The following is a 20699-nucleotide window of genomic DNA, read 5'->3' as shown; positions in this document are numbered from 1 at the left end:
GGAGAGATACTGCAGGCCCCGGCGCTGAGGCCAGAAGGATCTGGGTTCAAATCCAGCCTCGCCACTGAATACCTGTGCAGCCTTGACACGTGATTTAACTTTCCTCGGCCTCAGTTTTCCCAGGTAAGAATGGGAGCAATGCCATGGGTTTATGTGGCTGCTGTGAGCATTCTATGACATAATCAACGTGTTTCACACAGTGCAAAGAGATGCCCTCAAATTTTACTTATTATATAAAAAGTCAATGTACACTTGATACGTACAATTCAACACTGAGTTTGCTACCTTTCGAGCTGTTTTCTCAGCAGTGTGTGGGCTGGAGGATGGTGTGGCCGGTGGGGATTTACGGTGAAGCAATGAAGGGTGGAATACTTGGTGGAGATACCAACTCTACAGCCAGATCCCGCCATCGGCAACTGATGGTCAGAGGGACCCCGGGGCGCGTGACAAGCTCACGGTTGAGCTGGGTTTGGAGCCTGTCTCCCAACCCCTTAGTCCACCCTTTGCCTGTTGCTGCGTCTCCTTCCTTAGAGATGTTTTTGACGAATACTCACCTGAGTCTCCCCCTCGCACCTGTGCCCCGGTTCCTTTCCCGGGAAATCAGAGGAAGACGGGCATGTTACAAGGCCTCCCCCACACAGAGGCGCTGGCCCAGGCGTCCGGTGGCCAAGGAGCCAGCCTCTGGCGCCCTCCCGTACCCCGCCAGGGGCCAGGCCTTCAGGCCCGGGGCCCTCAGCTCAGCCCCAGAGTCCTCATGCCTGACTCCACAAGCCCTGCCTCAGCCCTCAGGAGGGAAGCAGGAGCTGCCTGTAGGACTCTGGGGGGTAGGGGGGAGGTTTGGGGCTACATCTGGGAAGCCCCCATCAACCCATCCTAGGGCTTCTGGAAAAAGAGTCAAGCGTCTCTACAAACAGTGGTCCTTTTGAAGATGAAATTATTTTAGGCTTTTTGAATTTCCCCAGAGGCGGAAATCCAAGCCTGAGAAGATACGGCTGCCATGCTTCAGCGAAAACAGTAAAAGGTTGGACAGGCAGGGCCTGAACCATCCAGGGATGCAGAGCTGCAGTTTGCATATTGTGACATATTTGCATATTGTGACATATTTGCACGTTGTGACATATTTGCATATTACATATCCAGAGGGAGGCCACGTATTCTGAACCCCAGATTGAGATATTTGGGACAAGGCAATAGGACATGAAAAACTTGGACTCTGAAGTTGGGTGAAGCTGGGTTCAAATCCCTGACTTGCTGTTTGTTAACTGGGTGATCTTGACCACGTTTCTTGATCTCCCAAGGCCTCAGTTTGCTTATCTATTAAATGGAGCTGCACACAGAACCTGCCTCATATGGATTTTGCATGAAAAACAGCGTGGTGGGTGTGTGTGTGTGTGTGTGCGCGCGTGTGCGTGCGCGCGTTTATCTGCCCAGGCGTGGCGGCACTGCGCTGAGGAGGACGCTGATGCGCGCGCCCAGTAGGTAGCCTCTGACAGCGAGGCTGAGCAGGGTGTCCCCTCTCCAGCCAGGCTTTCCCAATGGCTCTCCCCTTGGGCAAACCTCGACGCTCAGGGCAGTGCCGTGGAGGGGGAAGGCCTCGTCCCTTCTGGAGCACGCACCCAGCGGTCAGCCCTGTGCTCTGGGGGCCGGGAGCCCACACGAGCCCAAAGCCGGCAGAAAGTGCGGACAGCATGGGCCTCACGCAGCGGGGACACCGCCTCTGGCCTTGACCTTCAGGGGGCGGAGGGACGTGTGAGGAAACCGGCCAAGGAGGGTGAATAACTGAGGCCCAGGGGGCAGGGGGGGTCTGAACCCGCATCACAGGGCAGGGCAGGGAGCAGGCTCAGGCTCCAGAGCCGGGCTTTTGGGTCTCAATCCTGACGCCACTCCGTAGGCACGGTAACATCTCAGAGAGCAGCCGATTGTTCTGGGCCTCAGTGTCCTCATCTGTAAAGTGGGGAAAGGCAACCCCCACCCCCCCACCCCAGGGTTCCGAGGACTACGTGCGGGGCACATAGAACTTGCTGGGTGAATGTGAGCGCTTGTCAGGGGCTCGGGAGCCTGAGGGTGAGGGGAGAGGCCCCTGGTCCAGCAGCTGGGACTACACGACCCTCAGCCCGTGGACCTCCCTACCTCCTCTGGATTCCTCTTTCACAGGCTTGGCTTCTAGGGCTCTGCTCCTTTCTGCACATAAAACACAACAGTTCCTGAGTTCCAGGGCTTCTGGGAGCCTGACGGTGAGGATTGGGGAATGGGGAATGGGCTTCCGGCCTAAACCCTGTGCTGCAGTTTCCTCATCTATAAAATGGGGACAAGAGATCAGTGTTCCGCCAGGGCAGTGAGCTGCTTTCTCCGGGCCTGCTGTCCCGTCCCGCAGCAGTGTTCACCGGCGCTGTGTCGCAGAGCACTCTGGGGTTTGCCATTGCTGGCTTCTCTGCCCCCGCCCGAGCAGGAGCTTCTGACTCCAAGCAGGAGTCTGGCTCCATGCTGGTCCCGGCTCTGCAGCTCTGGCTCTGGTGAGCGAGAGGCTGGGGAAACATGGGCCAACACCGCCCTCTGGTGGCCATCTATTTAAAAGCAGGGAGCCGAGTGCAGAGACTGGGTGACCTGTCGGGTCAACGGCCCAGGGTTTCAGAGCCCTTTAAATAAAGAAAAGGGTTCACAGGACCAGCAACAGCTTCAAAGAGGAAACATGCCCCCAACTCTGGAAAAAAACACTTTAAATCTACTGCGAAAGAAATAGTGAGAACTGGGTTGGCAATGGGGCAAAATGCCTTAGAAGGCAGCTGAGGCGGCGGAGGTGGGGGGAGCAGTTGGACTGATCTGGATTCAGATTTGACTCCTCCAGTTATATTTCCTGAGTGCCTTGCTGTGGTTTAATTTCTGAGTCTCCGTTTGTTTATATGAAAAATGAGCATAACCAGGGTTACCTCCCTCAAAGAGCCGTTGCAAGAACTGAATGAGATAATATAGGAAATGCCTCTCAAGGGATGCTTGGCAATACTAGTTCATTCTTTCGCTTATTAGAAGACACTAACCAACTGTCTCCACAGCAGTAGTTCTGGGTGCGTGTGCAGGACACTGTCGGAGTCACACAGTGTGGAGGCTTACAACTTCCTGATTTTCCCATCTCTATGCAGTGTCTGCAGTTTCAATTACTTATAATTTTTAAATCAGCTCTCAATTTCCTTTTTTTTAGCTAAATAAATTTAAAGATAAGTTCCATATGATTTATGGGAATGGTTTATCAGAAATCAGTACCATTTGCCATAAATAAAATAGGGAGAATTGGCATTTTTTAGAGCTCACATCCTACTGGGCACAGCCCGAATCCTTACCTTGTCATCTCATCCAGTCCTCACCACAATTTTGCTTTTTTGGGGGGGGTGTACTATAATTATCCCCATTTGATAGATGAGGAAACAGGCAGTACCAACCTGAGCTTGCTCACTCTTTGCTAGGATATGAGATCAGCAGGTCTTAGAGAGGTGATGAAACACACCAGCCAAGGACTTTCTCCATGGAGAAGGCAAAAGCATTGAAGAGAATTGAAAAGGGAGTGATTTTTCTCATCATGTGTGTGACAGGCAGAATAATGACTCCTCTCCAATAATGATTTCCAAATCTCCAGAATCTGTGAATTCTTCCAAGATAAAAGGGACTTTACAGAAGTGATTAAGTGAGGACCAGGGAGAGTGATTGTCCTGGATGACCCAGGTGGGCCCAGTGTAATCAGAAGTGTTCTTCTAAGAGGGAGACGGGGGAGATTTAGTCACAGAGCAGGAGGTGTACCAGCAGAGTCAGAGACTGGAACCATATGGCCACAAGCCAGGGAATGCCGAAAGAATGCCTTGTCACCTTTAGAAGCTGGGAGAGGCAAAGAAGCAGGAGCCAGGGGGGCCTCCACAAGGAACTATCTTGTGTGTTTGTGTTAGTTGATAGTTGTACCTGACTCTGCGACCGCACGGACTGTAGCCCACCAAGCTCCTCTGTCCTTGGGATTCTCTAGGCAAGAATACTGGGGTGGGTAGCCATGCCCTTCTCCAGGGGATCTTCCCAACCCAGGGATGGAACCTGGGTCTCCTGCTGTGCAGGCAGATTCTTTACCATCTGAGTCACCAGGGAAGCCTAACCATCATTTTGATTTTGACCCCAAGACTGGTTTAGGATTTCTGACCTCAAGAACAGTAGTAGACAAGTTTGTGTTGTTTTAAGCCACTAAGCTTGTAATCGTTTGTGACACCAGCAACAGGAAGCTAGTATAAATGTACGGGAAGCTGTGACCGCATCCACTGGACATCCCCTCTGGTATCACCAGTGGCCTTTGTGCTCCACCTGGAAACAGTCTTCTCAACAAGGAGTCCCCTACCCCCGACCTCCTCCCCCATCTCTGGGGGAAGGACACCAGTTGGGGGCAGCGGCTCTGGCTGGGCTGGGTCACTCATTCCTTTTTCACTCAGGACTCCGTGGGCTCTGTTGGCCGCTCTAGGCCTCAGTTTCTCCGTCTAGCAGATGGGGGGCAAAGCTGTGTCGTTTTCCAGGTCCTGCTCAGGTCTCGCCTATGGATCCCTCCTATGGGGCTTATTAAAATGCAGTCTTCCCAGGCCTGTGCCCCAGAGACTCTGACGTGTGAGGCCCACGTGGCGCTGGGCATAGCCCTCTTCAGGAGCCCCAGTGCACACCCAGCTTAGGGAGCCAGTGGGCTGGGAATCAGGTCATGGCCTGCCTACCATCCTTTGGAATCATGCCACTAGACAGCCTGCTCCTCGGAGCCCAGAACATAAAGTCTCCGCTCTACCATTTCCAAGTTGGTTGACTGACGCAGGGCAAGTCCTTGTGCCTCTTGGGCCTGTTTCCTTAACTTAAATTGAGACCGATAATAGCCTGTACTTCAGAGGGGGGTTGTGAGAGTTCAATAGTTACTAAGTGCAAATTGCCAAGAGCAGTGCCTGGCACATACTAGGTACTCAAGTGTGTTGCCTCTCAAAGTATCAGCTGCCTGGCCTGGCATTCCAGGCCCAGCCTGCACCGGGCTGAGCTCTCCTGTCCCACGGTCCCCTCGGGTTTCGGCCACGTGGCCATCACGTGGTCATCATGTGACTGCTGGCGGCGCCTGCCTCTCCTCTCCACCGGGACCGCTCTGCCTCACTTTCATCCCGCCGGGAAGACTGCCTCCACGGCTGGACCCTCCCACCTGGCCCGCTTTGCTGTGGCGCCCACAGCCTCCAGAGGGAGGGGATGGTGCTTTCTCCAGAGCTTTGGACCAAGCACGTCACACTCGTGATGGGGAGAACAGGCTGTGAGTGCTCATCTTTGCTGTGGTCTGTGCTGTAGAAGTCGGGGCCACAGCAGTGACTCCCCCATGCGTCCCTGTAAATCAGAAATCAGCTCTCACAGTTCTTTTTTTTAACTTAATGAATTTATTTTAAAGATCCAGAATCAGTCTGCCAATGCAGGGGACACAGGTTTGACCCCGGGTCCAGGAAGATTCCGCATGTTGTGGGGCACCTAGGCCTGTGGCCACAGCTACCGAGCCTGCACGCCCTGGCGTCCATTCCAAAGCAAGAGACGCTGACGCTCCTAGAGGTAGCTCCCATTTGCTGCACTAGAGAAAACCTGCTTGCAGCAATGAAGACCCAGCACAGTGAAAAAAAATTTAAAAAAAAATCGGCTGACGCCCGTGTGGCTGGCCCGGGGATCACCTGCTCTCATCTCTTCATCCCATGGTCAAGGCCGGTGTCAGCATGCTCACTCAGGGTCCAGCTGGATAGACCTTCATGTGACGCATTCTGAAGGCAGATCCTAAGACCCCTGGAAACCACACCTACTCAGGTGTAAATGTGGTCACTTAACAAAACTAGGCAACACCTGTTCATGGAAATCTAACGCTTTCCCAAGTATTACTTTGGTGTAATTTTACATTGGTGTAAATTTTAGATTTTTTTATTACATGTAACACCAAATATGTTATTTGTGTTTAATTTTAAATTCTTTTTAAGGTTTGTGTGAATTTGGGGAGTCTGCCACTGGGACGTATTTTTCATAAAATCTACTTCCTTTCCCCCCAATTTTATAAATAGTAAAAAATAACCAAATCCAACTATCTTAAGAATTTTCCCATTAAAGTCATTAAGAGTTAAGTCTAAGAAAAACAGTACGGTTAGTCGTGCTCATTATTATGAGAGTTTGGGTTCATCACTCCGATCACTGTAAGGGTTATTTATTATGGATGGCTCAGTGAACAGCAGACACTGGTATTTTATGGAAGTCTTCTTCGCGGTACCTGCTTGTGGGTTTGCTGCAGTGCCAGCTCTTGTCTTTCCTGCTCTCTGTCCTGACCCCCCGCCCCACCTGTCACAGGGATCCCTCTGTCCCTCACCTGACCTCCTCTTCCTTCCTAAGTCCGCCTCTGGCAAAATCCTATGAAAAACTGGCTTTGGGGCTGGCCCTTGTCTCTCCTGAAACCCTTGTTATCACACCCTGAAATGTCTCTCATTCTGGGTCCCACCGTGCCAAAGGTCTTCCATTACACGGTATCTGCTTCTCCACCTGCCACTCACAGGCGTGAAGCCATGAAGATGCTCAGGCTGGCCCAGTCCCTCAGCTCCTCAGGGACCTCCTCTGCTCACACGCACGTCCCTGCCCCTTTGGAAAGTGAATCCAGCCTGACTCCAAAGCTCTGGGCGCTGTCTCACCTCAGGGCATTCACGGCAGCCTGACCCCCATTACCACGAGGACAGAGCTTGGTGGAGGCCTTGTTGAGGAGAGAAGCTGGACCAGACAGCAGGGCGGGTCTTGGAGAGGGGAGGTGGTGGCTACAGGAAAGGACTGGGTGGACACAGGCCACAGACGGCCTGGACGTGAAGGCGTCCAAGATGCAGCACCAGGTAGAAGCTCACTTCCGGCCCAGCTGCTGGTGTTCATTCATTCGTTTATCTTTGGCAGTGTCGGGTCCTAGGTGCAGTGTGCAGGATCTTCTGTTGTGGTGCATGGGCTTCTCTCTAGTTGGGGCGCCCAAGCTGAGTAACTGCATCACGTGGGCTTAGCTGCCCCATGGCAGGTGGGATCTTAGTTCCCCGACCAGGGATTGAACCATGTCCCCTGCATTGGAAGGCGGTCTCTCAACCACTGGGCCACCAGGGAAGTCCCCAGATAGCGGTTTGATCCCTCTGTTCCATGTACCAAGCGTGTGGTCTTAGCTCACATCATGTCTCTGTGCCTTGGTTTCTTCATCTAGATAATAACGTAAAGTAGAAAACCGTTAACCAAAAACAAAATATATTTAAATGAATGGAATTCTTGGAGAAGATTCCTGGGGGTGGTATGAACAAGGTAGGCAGATTTTCACTGGGATGGGCTGGAGCCAGGTTTCATAACATCACTGGAGGCCCTGGGCCTGCCTGTCTCCTAAGCGTCCCCAGGCGGTCCCAGTCCAGTCCTGGGCCTGAGGCGTTCGGTTGATGGATCTATGCACTGAGGCTTGCTGGAGTCACGGAATCGTTTTTATTGTCAGTAAGAAAGAGCAACACTTTGGAGATGGTCAGCTAGAAAAGAGACTGGTTGTATTAAAAATGTAAAGTACAAAACTGTTAACCAAAAATAAAATAAAAGAATATTTAAGAGCTGTTCTGTTAAGTGCTAGGACTTAGAAAATGAAACACACACACAAAAATATAGCTCCTTATATCTAATAAACTGGGTTGTAAAAACACATGCCCAGGATGATGGGGAGATACTCTGGGAGAAGGCATCCTTGGTGGTTCCTTGTGTGGCTAAGAATCCAAATGGGGCATGGTCACCCAGCACCTGGGTGAGTGGCCCTGGTGATGCTGGGTCTACCACCAGTGACAGTGGGGCCCGGAGCAGCCCACTCTCTCTGTGTGAGTGCAGGCCACTGATGGATGGGCTCCCCTCTCTTTGAGGCATCAATGTCCCACTGCCTGTCTCCAATTCCAGAAACCCCCATCCCCGTCTCCCCAGGCACAGCCGTGGTCAGCAGCATCTCACAGGTCGGTGGACATGGAGTCGGAGGTCGGCTTGCCTTCTTCTGCAGGTTTGCCAGCCAGCTGCATGGGAAAAGAGGATAAACAGACACAGCCCGAGATGGGGTTCCCATGAGCCCCAAAGCAGGGCTCCCCGTCCCCCTCAGAAAGGCCCCTGAACTGACCCCTGCCAGAGCCCATTGGGCCTGAGCGGCTGTGACCTCGGCTGACGTGACAGAAAGGCTGGGCCCTCAGTGGTGAGACCTCAGGCTTTGCTGTTTCTGGGACCATGTGAACTCAGGCGGGTTGCTTACCCCACTTCGTGAGCCCGATAAGACCCCCGAAGGGATCGCGGAAGGTCAAACGGGATCATGTTTGGAAAGGGCCTAGCCTGGGGCCTGACTCCAGGCACACTCACAGGGGACGTGCGATTACTACAGCCACGGAGTTTGGCTTTAATGGCATCCTGAGGATCAAACTGCTGGGGTGCCTCCCTTCATCTGGCGCAGACTGACAAGCAACAACGGGAGACAGGACTTGAAACGTCAGGGTTTGGAAACTAACTTTTAAATAGGATTCTGCCATGTAAGTTGAATAGGAAAGTTCTTCCAAAAGAATTAAAAAGCAGTTTTAGCTGCCCAGGACAGCTGGCTGCCGTGGCTCTGACAGGAGCAACAGAGGACAACTCAGGCAGAGGAGAGCTACAGGTCCTGAGTTCCCAGGAGCCCGGCGCCGCCTGACACATTCCTGCCGCCCCGCGGGGCCCATCCTGCTCCGGGGCGCCCCCTGGAGCCCACAAGGAGAACGGCACTCTGGGCCTTTCTGGCCTCGTCCGCACCCTGGGGGCCCTGCCCCCTCCCTGGAGGGGACCCCGGCGGTAGCACACGCACGCGCGCACCCCACACAGGTCCCCGTCTCCTCCTCCGCCCGCGAAGCCCTCTTCCCTTCCTCCTCCCACAGCCCGGGGCTCACCATTGTCTTGAAGAACTGGTTCACTTTCTTCCTCTTGAGCGTCTTCTTGTCGCTGTCTGACAGAGGCAGGAAGGTCTGGCTGAGGCGGGGGGATGCGCTGGCCTCGTCCGTCCCAGGCACGCCGACCACCGAGAGCGTGAGGGCTGCAGGGGAGCCGAGAGCCGCCGTGAGGGCTGGGCGCAGGGAGGGCGACCGGGGGCGGGTGGGAGCCAAGCGGGGCAGAGACAGGGTCCCGGGGGGGCCGGCCGCGGGGCAGGCGGGAGCCGTGTGCGTCCCAGGGCCGCGGAGGCCGTCCCTCCGCTTCGCGGAGCCCTGCCTGACCCCGCAGACAAGGGCCTGCGTCCTGGTTCCATCAAGGCCTCATCCAAGAGTTTCTGGGCTGGAAACAGGGGCCCAGGGCTGGGGGCAGGCCCCGGCCACCGGAGCCTTCACTCCTTCATGAGCAGGCCCTCTGCCCACGTCAGGGAGACAGTATGGGCGCACGCGTGTCTTCCGACACCGAGAGCGCGGAGTTCCTTGTGGGGAGAGCCTCTCCGGTCAAGGTGTCATCCGGTGGTTAAGGCTCCCCAGCTTGGAGCCACAAAGGCTGCTCTGATCCTTGGCTTTGGCCTCGGGAACGTGGGGGTAAGAGCACAGAGCTCAAGGGAGTTGTAGGCCTGCTGAGGGGACGGGAGTGGAACCACTCTGGAGGCATCCTGCCCAGGCCCTGGGCACCAGTGGAGGCACCTTTCCTGGGGCCTCCACTACTCAGGGAACCGCCCAAGCAGGAGTCAGACATTCTCCAAGCCTCAGCGTCCTCATCCATACAGTGGGGCTAATCACACGCCCTATGTCACAGGTTTGAGAGGAGGCTTAAAGCAGCGGTCCCCAACCTTTTTGGCACCAGACACCAGTTTCATGGGAGACGCTTTTTCCACGGAGTTTTCGGGGGGAATTGTTCAGGTAGTAACACAAGCGATGAGAGGCAGCAGATGAAGCTTTACTCACTTGCCTGCCGCTGACCTCCCACTTGTGGCCTGTTTGTAACAGGCTGCAGACTGCTTGGGGCTTGGGGACCCCTGGCTGAAATGAAACAACGAAGGAGGAGCATTCGGCACGGAGCCTGGCGCAGAGCGGCTGACACTTGAGACTCGCCATGTGCCAGATAGAGTGCTCTCGAGCTGGCCGCATCCCCAGTTAGGGCCCCGGGTCCCCATCTGTGAGTTAGCAAAGGCCTTCTATATGTTGCTGATGTCCTCACCAGACAATGAATGAGTGATGGGGAGAAACTGAAGCATCTGTGCATCGAACACTCTGCAACTGTAAGATGTGATGGCAATTTTTGTAAGTTCTGGAAATAGGCTTCCAGGCCCCAAAAGGAAACACAGGACTGAGAGACTTACCAGGCACAGACTTCCGGTCCCTGGAAGGGCCTGGCTAGCTGAGAACCCAGGCCCACTTGGCGTGACATATGGATTCTCACTGAATCCTGAGGTTCAGAGTGACCTCTGGTCCTCAGGTCCAGGCCTCTCCCCACTGCCCCAGCCCTGGGCAGAGCCTCTTGGGATGGCGTCACCCGCTGGCGTACCATGAGCGGGGCCAACTTCCTCCAGCGTGCTTAGCTGATTTTGCTCTGTAGTTGCAGCTCCCACCCATCCTCACCCCTGGCACCTCTATACCCCCGTGCTGGTGGTGGAGGGCACATACCTGGGATGGTGGGCATGGATTGACTGGCAAAGCTCATCTGAGAGAGGATGGATGCCCTGGGGGCGACGGCCATGTGCTCCGAAAGGTTGGTGTCACTCATGAACTCATGCTTCCTGGAGAGCTGGACCAATACATCACGCACACGTGTACACACACACACACACACACAGGCTAAGCATGACACAGTTCTAGGCTCTGAAAAATCAGGGGTAAGGGATTGGCATGGCTTCTAGAGGCTCAGCCTAAAGTCCATTTATTCTGCTTTGTGTCACTCTACGTCAATCTACACCAGAGGCTGCATTCTTTACAACTGTGGTTGTATACACAGTTACAAGCTGCACGTACTATGCAACTGTGGTGGTGGCATTCATTTAGACTATGGTGTGAATGATGCCCCTGGAATTATGAAACACTGTCTTACCTCCAGCCTCCTCGCCCTGGCAGGGATAGTCTCTGAGGCCTACTGAGAAGTTTGGGGACAATTCTTTCGTCACTGGAAGGGATCTCAGCTGGCCCCTGCCCTTTTGTCTGGCAGCCCTCCCTTACCAGAAGGCTAAATCCCTCTTCCTATTCCAGGCTCCCAGAATGCTTTCAACAAACCTCTCTCTTGGGGGGAAGTTGGGGTTGAACCCAGGGCTGTCTGGCACTATCATATTAAATAGTTATTAGTTTATAAGACAAAAATTCTCCAAGTCAGGGCAGTGAGAATTTCAGCTCTGCATGCCCAGCTGGGCTCTGGGTCCACGGGAGGAGCTTAGGGGAGTCTGAGATGTCAGTGGTTAGACTGGCCCTGTGGTTGGGGACAGAGAGCTGAGAGGTAGAAACACCGGGGCCAGCCTGGGAGGGTGGCTCTCCCACACAGTGCTGGACCAGGAGGCTACTGCCAAGTCTTACAGAGTCTTGTGCAATGGTAGGAAGGACACAGTGACAGACTGGGTCAAATTCCACTCTGTCACATCCAGGCTGCTGGGGCGCCAACCAGCACGTCACCTCCCCTCAGATGCCTCATCTGTAACCCCATCTCACTATGAGGCTTGAGCAAGCCACGTCTCAGAGCCCCCAGCTCTGTGCTGGACGTGCAGGGGAGATCTGCCTGTGGCATCAACAGGATCCTGCCCTGGCCACTCACCCGCTTTAGGTCTGATTCTGCTGATGGCTTCTCGTCTGCGAACACCACACTGCTCCTCTTGGCTCTCTTCTTGGACCTCCGCAGCTTGACCTCAGGCAGAGTGCTCCCTGGGGAGATGGGTTCCTCCTGCTCCACTTTTGGAGTCTTGGGATGTGCTATTTCCAGGTCGAAGCTGAATGGCAACAAGGACAGCAGTAGAACTTTAGTGGAACTGTCTTACAGGGACCAGGCTGACCTGTCATTACAGGGCCAGGGGGTAGATCAGCTCATCTGGCAGAGTTTGGGGAGCTGCTTAATTTGCAAACACTCCAAATACAGGGTAAAATAAAATGGAAGGCAGTGAGCCATAAGACTGGTGACAGGAAGAGAAAACTGGTTAAAAATATGGATCTGGATTTCAATCTATGCCACTTTTGAGCTGAATGACTTTGGGCAAATCACTCAACCTCTCTGAGGCATGATTGTCTTTTATTAAATGGGGTGTTTGCAGCAACGTTGCAGAGCAGCCAAGAGATGAGATCCAGGAGCCCTTAGCACAATCTCCTGGGGAGTGCGCCATCACAGGATCTTGGCAGTGCAGTAGCTGAGCTGGGCTGGGTGGAGCAGAGGGCTCGGGGAGGTGGGAGGGCAGAGACTCCGAGCGGCTGAGCAGGGAGACCTGCACAGAGGTGCGGGCAGGTACAGGAGGAGGAGCTGGGGGGAGCAGATGAGGAGCCCGGCTGGCTGGTGGAGACTGCCGCGCGCTGTTGGCGAGTTCTGCAGGGCGCTCAGGAAAAGCCACATTCCTCTCCGGGCCTCAGCTGACCCTCTAGCAAGGGCACTGAGCCTTACAGGGTGGCTGCGAGAGTTCTAGGTGAGGGAAGGCTTTGGGAGAGATGGGCAGGAAGGTGGAGCGGAAAGCCCTGGGGCAGAAAAGGCAGAGAGGCTGTGCTCGGGGGGCTGGGGCAGGGCTGCAGGGGGCCGCCTGGGGCAGGCACTGACCTCTCGGAGGTGGCCTTGCTGGGCGTGCTGCAGTCCGAGTTCAGGGAAGCCATGGAGATGATGGACATCTGCCTGTAGGAGCGCAGCATGGACCGGGGCCGACCCACACGCCTGTCCTCGAAGTCGGGCTGCGGGGGCAGGGGGCACAGAGCAGGGGGTGAGCAGGCAGGCCTGATGTTGGGGCGGGGCACTGGGGTAAGGTGCCCGCCACAGTCCTGCTCCCTTTCTCCTCCACCTGGGCTGGTGGAGCTGTGGGCAGAGCAGCGCATGAGGACAGAAACTTTCCGGCTGGCTGAGCCTCTGGGTGGTTGTTTAATAAAGAGTTCGTTAGGCCTTTACTCCTGGTTCCTGATAGGTGATGTCCAAATCCTTACAATTTCCCCTCTGACACAAATGTCTCTGTTTTCCACCCCTTTTACACTGAGGGGGAGACCGAGGATGGGGGCTGGCCATACAGACCAACCTTGTGATTACAGGGCTGGTTCTCCAAGCCAGATGTCAGCTCGGCATCCGGGGAGAGAAGGGGAACTGGAGATGGATTTCAGTTAGATGGCCCAGGATTCATTCAGTCATGCCTATGTAATGAAGCCCCAATAAAAACTCCAGACGCTTAGGCTAAGGTGAGCTTTCCTGGCTAGTAATCAAACATGGATGTCCCAATAGGATAAATATTGACTATGCCAAAGCCCTTGACTGTGTGGGTCACAACAAACTATGGAAAATTTTTAAAGAGATGGGATATCAAACCACCTGACCTGCCTCCTGAGAAATCTGTATGCAGGTCAGGAAGCAACAGTTAGAACTGGACATGGAACAACAGACTGGTTCCAAATCAGGAAAGGAGTATGTCATGGCTGTATGTTGTCACCCTGCCTATTTAACTTATATGTAGAGTACATCATGAGAAACACTGGGCTGGATGAAGCACAAGCTGGGGAATCAAGATTGCCAGGAGAAATATCAATAACCTTAGATATGCAAATGACACCACCCTTATGGCAGAAAGTGAAGAAGAACTAAAGAGCCTCTTGATGAAAGTGAAAGAGGAGAGTGAAAAAGTTGGCTTAAAACTCAACATTCAGAAAACTAAGATCATGGCATCCGGTCCCATCACTTCAAGGCAAATAGATGGGCAAACAGTGGAAACAGTGAGAGACTTTATTTTGGGGGGCTCCAAAATCACTGCAGATGGTGACTGTAGCCATGAAATTAAAAGACGCTTGCTCCTTGGAAGAAAAGTTATGACCAACCTAGACAGCATTTTAAAAAGTAGAGACATTACTTTGCCAACAAAGGTCCATCTAGTCAAAGCTTTGGTTTTTCCAGTAGTCATGTATGGATGTGAGAGTTGGACTATAAAGAAAGCTGAGCACCAAAGAATTGATGCTTTTGAACTGTGGTGTTGGAGGATTCAGGATTCAGTACAGTTCAGTCACTCAGTCATGTCCGACTCTTTGCGACCACTGAACTGCAGCACACCAGGCTTCCCTGTCCTTCACCATCTCCCGGAGTTTGCTGATACTCATGTCCATTGAGTTGATGATGTCATCCAACCATCTCATCCTCTGTTATCCCCCTCTCCTCCTGCCTTCAATCTTTCCCAGCATCAGGGTCTTTCCCAATGAGTTGGTTCTTCGCATCAGGTGGCCAAAGTACTAGAGTTTCAGCTTCAACATCAGTCCTTCCAATGAATATTCAGGGTTGATTTCTTATAGGATGGACTGGTTTGATCTCCTTGCTGTCCAAGGGACTCTCAAGAGTCTTCTCCAACACCACAGTTCAAAAGCATCAATTATTTGGTGCTCAGCCTTCTTTTTGGTCCAACTCTCATATCTGTACATGACTACTGGAAAAACCATAGCTTTAATTAGATGGACCTTTGCTGGCAAAGTGATATCTCTGCTTTTCAATACGCTGTCTAGGTTGGTTATAACTTTTCTTCCAAGGAGCAAGCGTCTTTTAATTTCATGACTGCAGTCACTCTCTGCAGTGATTTTGGAACCCAAGAAAATAACATCTGTCACTGTTTCCATTGTTTCTCCATCTATTTGCCATGAAGTGATGGGACCAGATGCCATGATCTTAGTTTTTTGAATGTTGAGTTTTAAGCCAGCTTTTTTACTCTCCTTTTTCAACTTCATCAAGAGGCTCTTTAGTTCCTCTTCACTTTTTGGCCATTAGAGTGGTGTCATCTGCACATCTGAGGTTATGGATAACCTATGTATATTCTTTGGTGTAATTTAAATCATTGCTAGATTACTTATAATACCCAATACAATGTAAATGCTATATTAGTAGTTGTAAATATAAACATGAGGTTAATAGTTGTCAGCATAGTAGATTCAAATTTTGATTTTTGGAACTTTCTGGATTCTTTTCCCCAAATATTTTTGATGCTCCCTTGGTTAAATCTGCAAATAGAGAACCCATGGATATGGAGGGAGGGCTACTTCTTGAGTTCTGTGAAATTATCAGACCTGAAGGGGTGGTGAGAATCTCCAAACCTATAACCAGCTAGTCAGAGGTGCAGGCAACCCTGGTGTCTTGGTGAGGGTGTCTTGTGGAGGACTCTGTCCATAACCTAAGAATGTGGCCTAAGTCTGGGTGGTTGCCATCAGAACTGCATTGGGTCTCACACAGACAGTGTTGGAAAAGGCAGCCTGTGTCATGGAAAAACTGCTGGCCTGAAGACAAGAGACCTGAGTTCACCCGTGTGCTTTCTAGTATCTCACTTCCTGTCTCTGGGCCTCAGTTTTCCCATCTGTAAAATCAGGGGGTTGGACCAGATGGCCTCTGGGAGACTAAACAGTGTTGACATTTTATGATGAAACTTTCTGGAGAAGAGATAAAAGAAGAGGTTCTGTGAGCACCAGGCCAATGGCCTCTTGAGGACACAGAGCTTGTGAGTGGCCGAAAGTGCTGGCTTTGGAGGCCGTCAGAGTCAGGTACAAATTCTGAGCCTCACTTACTTGTTGTATGTTGTTGTCATTAAGTCACTAAGTCCCAACCCTTTGCAACCCTGTGGACTGTAGCCCACCAGGCTCTTCTGTCCGTGACATTTCTCAGGCAAGAACACTGAAGTGGGCTGTCATTTCTTTCTCCAGGGGATATCCTGACCTAGGGATGGAACGCGTGTCTCCCGCTTGGCATGTGGATTCTTTACCACTCAGCCTCCTGTGAAGCCCCATCTGTTATATAGCCTCTAGCAAGTCACTTAACGCCTTGGAATCTCGAGAACAGACATGAGGGGTTAAGAACCACTCCCAAGCTTGTTGTGAAGCCTAAATGAGCTAAGTGCTTAGATCAGACCAGCATATAGTAAGTTGGTGCTTCATCAGTGTTGCTTTTATTATTAGCACAATCTCTTGATTGTTCAGGACTCAATTTATAACTGGCATTTATCTGAGATGACGTTTAAGGGACCAAGTTTCCCGGAAGGTTCCCTGGATTGGCTCTGGCACTGCGGTTCTCAGGTCCCTCTCAAGGGCAGGCGCCTTTGCTCTGGCCTCTTCGCCCTCCCTGCCCCACCCCACCCATCTCACCCTCCCTGGCCTTGGGGACCAGCCGTACCATCTCTCTGACACCATATTCCTTCTCCACCTTCACTTTCAGGTTCTTGAAACATTCCTCCATCCGGTCGTGGAAGGGCCGCAGATTTTCTGACACTCTTCTCTCATGGATCTTAATGCCAGCTCCCAGGAAAGGGATCTGGGGAGAAAAGTGGTAAATGATGAGCCAGAGGTTGGCCACCTGGCTTCAGGGAGGGCGCTGAAGTCAAGTCCACCTGCTGAGAAATTGCTGAGGGCTTTATGGTCTCGACAACCTTTAGCTGGAGTCACCAACCCTGGGAAATGGGAAAATTGCATCCTTGAGGTTTGCTCTGAAAATAAGATTTCTAGGAGAAAGACCTCTGACTGTCTTGTCATGGAAGGGTTGCACCCTCCCCTCCCCGCCCCTCCCGTTAGTGGCCGCATGCTAGGGAAAGTCTGCATCTGGTGGGATCTACTGAGGAGCAGAGTGTGAGACCAGAGGAGTGGGGTCTCTGTTGCTTTGACTTAAACCCTTGTCCAAGAAGTTCTCGGAGATGCAAAAAGGAGAGTGTGACTGTTCAGAGACTGGGAGATAGGAGAAGGGAAGGGCTGAACAGAAAAGGCGTGGGCACAACCGGGTCTTACAACATGTATCCAGTGACAAAACCAAAGAAAGATAGCCGAGTGTTAATATCATGGAGCTAATGAGCCAATAGGGAATTTTTAAAGTGAAAGTTAGTCACTCAGTCATGTCCAACTCTTTGCGACCCCATGGACTGTAGCCCACCAGGCTCCTCTGTCCATGGAATTCTCTAGGCAAGAATACTGCAGTGGGTTGCCATTCCCTTCTCCAGGGGATCTTCCTGACCCAGGGATTGAACCCAGGTTTGCTGCATTGTAGGCAGATTCGTAACCATCTGAGCCACCAGGGAATGGAATATTTTTAAAGTGATGTAAAAGTCCTGGGAAGATGAGGGGGAAGAGAGGACTCATGAGGCAGTCAAGCCCTTACTTATCAGCAGAGGAGGTCAATCCACACTGTGTGAATGGTAGATCCAAGGACAGAAGCCAGGCCACAGCGGCTGCTCTAAGCTGAGAACAGCTGAAAAACTTAGTAGTGTGATCTCAGGGAAGCATAATGAGGACTGCAAGGAGTACAACACAGATCACTTCAGAGAAAACAAATGTTTTGATGATGGTGACCCAAAGACATTTCTGCCTCCTTCTCTTGGAGTGCTCCCCCAAATGGCAAAGTAAAGGAGAAACTGAAATTCAGTGAGACCAGAAGACACCTATGAACCTGGCCCAAAACATGTCGGGTGGAAGGTGGATGGAGGATGGTAACTGATCTTCCAGGACAGAGGAGGAGATGTGGTAAGAGGACAATCTGCCTCTGGGAAGCCAGGAAGGGCTCAGGGGTTAGAGGCACCTGGTATCTCAGAAAAGCTAGAGTGAGTTGAGAGGCTGAAAACAGGGATGGATTGAAATTCTGCGACAGGAGCAGCTGGATGGCCAGGTCCCTGCAGTTTCATCTGGTAGCGTGTTATATTTTCTCATTTCCTCAAGAAGCAGGAGCTTATCTCTAGAATAATTAGAACAAAGAGCATTGAGCTAAGGGGTACCAGGCACAACAGAGGGCAAAGATGAGGAGCCGGACAGGAAACAGGGGTTGAGGAAAAGTCTGCATAATGATAAAGGCGAGACCTTCATTTTTGTCTCCAATTGCCAGCAGCACAGAAGCCAGGAGTTGCTTTGCAGGCAATAGCTCAAAGCATCTGTCCTGGAGAAAGTGAACAGCCCAGATGTGTGTGGATTACTCAGTTACCGTATGTAATGCCATCCAGGTGACAAGACCTTCTCTCATGCCCACAGATATTCATTCAGCTTTTTAGTGCCCCCACTCTTAACTAGGAACAGATTGCCAAGGATCACCAGGTATTGAAGGAAACTCTCCAGTGTGAAAGACAGTGATCAGAAACAAAAGACAGGAAAGCAAGCAAACACGGAAGAGGAAGGAAAGAAGTGGGGGAGAAGGGAGGAAAGGAAGCATGAATGGATTAATCTGGAAGAAACAGAGAACCAAGAGAGCCTGCTGCTGCTGCTAAGTCACTTCCGTCGTGTCCGACTCTGTGCGACCCCATAGACGGCAGCCCACCAGGCTCCCCCGTCCCTGGGATTCTCCAGGCAAGAGTACTGGAGTGGGTTGCCATTGCCTTCTCTGAAGAGAGCCTAAGAAAACATTATTTAAAAAAATAATTAATGTACAAATTAAGAAAAGATTTTCTATCCATGAAACAAGAAGATTTTATTTAAAAAGAAAGGAATGATAATGGAAATATTGCATAAAACCTACTGAGATAGTGTTGTAAGTGGAGATAAATGTATAGTTTTAATTTTATTAATACATTTTAGAAAAGATAGAAAATCAATTAGCTAAGATCCCAAGATATCAGTACAAGAGCAGCAAATTAAACACAAAAAGTGCAAAAGGAAGGAAATAATAAAAGTAAGAGTGAACATGAATGAAAAAGAAAACAAACTGACAAGACAGAGGATTGACAAGTCCAAAAGTTGGTTCTTTAAGATACGACACTGATAAACTCCTTATAGGGCTAATCAAGAAGATACCAGCAGGTACCAATAACCAACATCAAAATTTTAAAAAGGAGTGTCACTGTAGGAAGTATAAGCATTATAAAAAGTCATAAGAGGATATTATAATAACATTTATGTCAATGAATTTAATAGTTGGATAAAATGGACAAATTGTTAGAAAAATACCACTTACCAAAAAGGACACAAAAGAAACAGGAAATCTGCGAAGTATTAGATTAAATACACACTTTAAAACATTCTTGGCCTGTGTGGCTTCGCAGACAAATTTTAGCAAACATTTAGGGGATAAATAAATGCCAACTTTATAGAGACTCTTCAGAAAGGATTTTACATGTGGAATGATTTTCAACTTACTTCTTGAGACCAGGATAACTCTTATAAAAATTTAAGAATATTATTAGAAAGGAATATCTAGAAATTAGGAACTTTTAGAAAGGAATAGGTTAATATCTTTTGAGCATAGATTCAAAAATCCTGAAGAACATATTTTCAAATAGAATCTGGCAATATATAAAAATGATAATACATTATAACCAACTGGGATTTATGTCATTCATGCAAGGTTGGTTTAATATTCCAAAATCAACCAAAATAATTCACTGAATTAGTGGGATAATGAAGAAAAAATATGAGTATCTCAATAGATACATGAAAGGTATTTGATAAAGTAAAAGCCCATTCATGACAAAGTAGCAAACCAGGCATACAGTGGGACGTCGTCTTTAAAACACCGCACTCGGAGAGATACTGTCTGTCGCCCTGATGCGGGAGACAGATATCCTCCCTCTTCTTACGCTCATCAGTGCAAAGAGCGAGAAAAATAACTAAACCGTACAAGACTGGGACAGAATGAGTGAAACATTTTATATTAGAGATGACATGACTATATCTGTAAAACATCAAAAAGAATGTACAAACAATTTGACTTACTAAGTGAATTTAGTAGGATTACTGGATACAATGTAAACATGTTAAAAAAATGTAATTATACTGACAAACAGAAAAAAGTTTAAAAGCAATAATATTTAGAATAGTTAAAGATATCAAATCCCTAAAAACAAGTCTAATAAAATGTGAAATATTTTTACTTTGAAAACAACAAAACTTGCTGAGTGAAATTAAAGAGCTAAAGAAAAGGGCAGAGATCCCATGTTCATGTATTCGAAGAGTCACTATCATGAAGACAAAAATTCTCCTCAAATTAATTTATATATTTAATATATTTTAATCAAAATCTCTATGTGTTTTAGGGGTGTTTAAAATTTGGCAAGCTGATTAAAAAATTTATATGGAAATATGAAGGATAAGAAAGAGCAAGACAAATTTGAAAAAGAACTTGAAGTTCTCACCACTAGATCTCAAGACCGACTCTACAGCTATAGTAATTAGAGTGGAACTGGTGCAAGGATGGACAGACCGACGGGACAGAACAGGAAGTCCAGAGACAGACTGACACACATGTGATCGCTGTTGTCAGAGTTGGGGGAATAACAGTCTTCTCAACAAGTGGCGCTGGAGGGGTTAGGAATCCATGCAGAAGGCTAAGAAGGCCCTTACTGCATGTCAGTCACATCAGTCACATACGGAAGAGCCCAGCATGAAACCATGAAATGTCCCCATAAACACAGGGGAAGGTCGTCATGACCTTGGGGTGCTCAGTTTTCAAGCGGACACAAAAGTGATAATCATTAAAAATTTCATGAATTGGAGCTCATGAAAGCCACAAACTGCTCTTCTTCAAAAATACATTTAGAAAGCAAACAGACAAGCCGCAGACCAAACAAAGATATTCACAATGTGTCAAAC

General features: G+C 50.2%; 1 protein-coding gene across 2 annotated transcripts in view; it reads right to left on the bottom strand.

Annotated features, from left to right (window-relative positions):
• Window positions 1-7483: 7483 nt before the first annotated feature.
• The window catches only part of DOCK2 (dedicator of cytokinesis 2), a 484628-nt gene continuing 471412 nt past the window's right edge, over window positions 7484-20699 (bottom strand). For both annotated transcript variants that reach the window (XM_043887430.1, XM_043887429.1), the window contains exons 47-52: window positions 16318-16455; window positions 12748-12875; window positions 11767-11938; window positions 10638-10758; window positions 8952-9094; window positions 7484-8063 (exon numbers count right to left, since the gene is read on the bottom strand). In XM_043887430.1, coding sequence (XP_043743365.1) covers window positions 8001-8063; window positions 8952-9094; window positions 10638-10758; window positions 11767-11938; window positions 12748-12875; window positions 16318-16455 — 765 coding nt within the window. In that variant the 3' untranslated portion in view covers window positions 7484-8000. The remainder of the gene's footprint in view (window positions 8064-8951; window positions 9095-10637; window positions 10759-11766; window positions 11939-12747; window positions 12876-16317; window positions 16456-20699) is intronic.

The sequence above is a fragment of the Cervus elaphus genome, chromosome 25, assembly GCF_910594005.1.
Source record: "Cervus elaphus chromosome 25, mCerEla1.1, whole genome shotgun sequence".
Classification (NCBI taxonomy): Eukaryota; Metazoa; Chordata; class Mammalia; order Artiodactyla; family Cervidae; genus Cervus; species Cervus elaphus.
The sequence above is the reverse complement of the archived record's forward strand: the minus strand, read 5'-3'. Positions and strand labels throughout refer to the sequence as shown.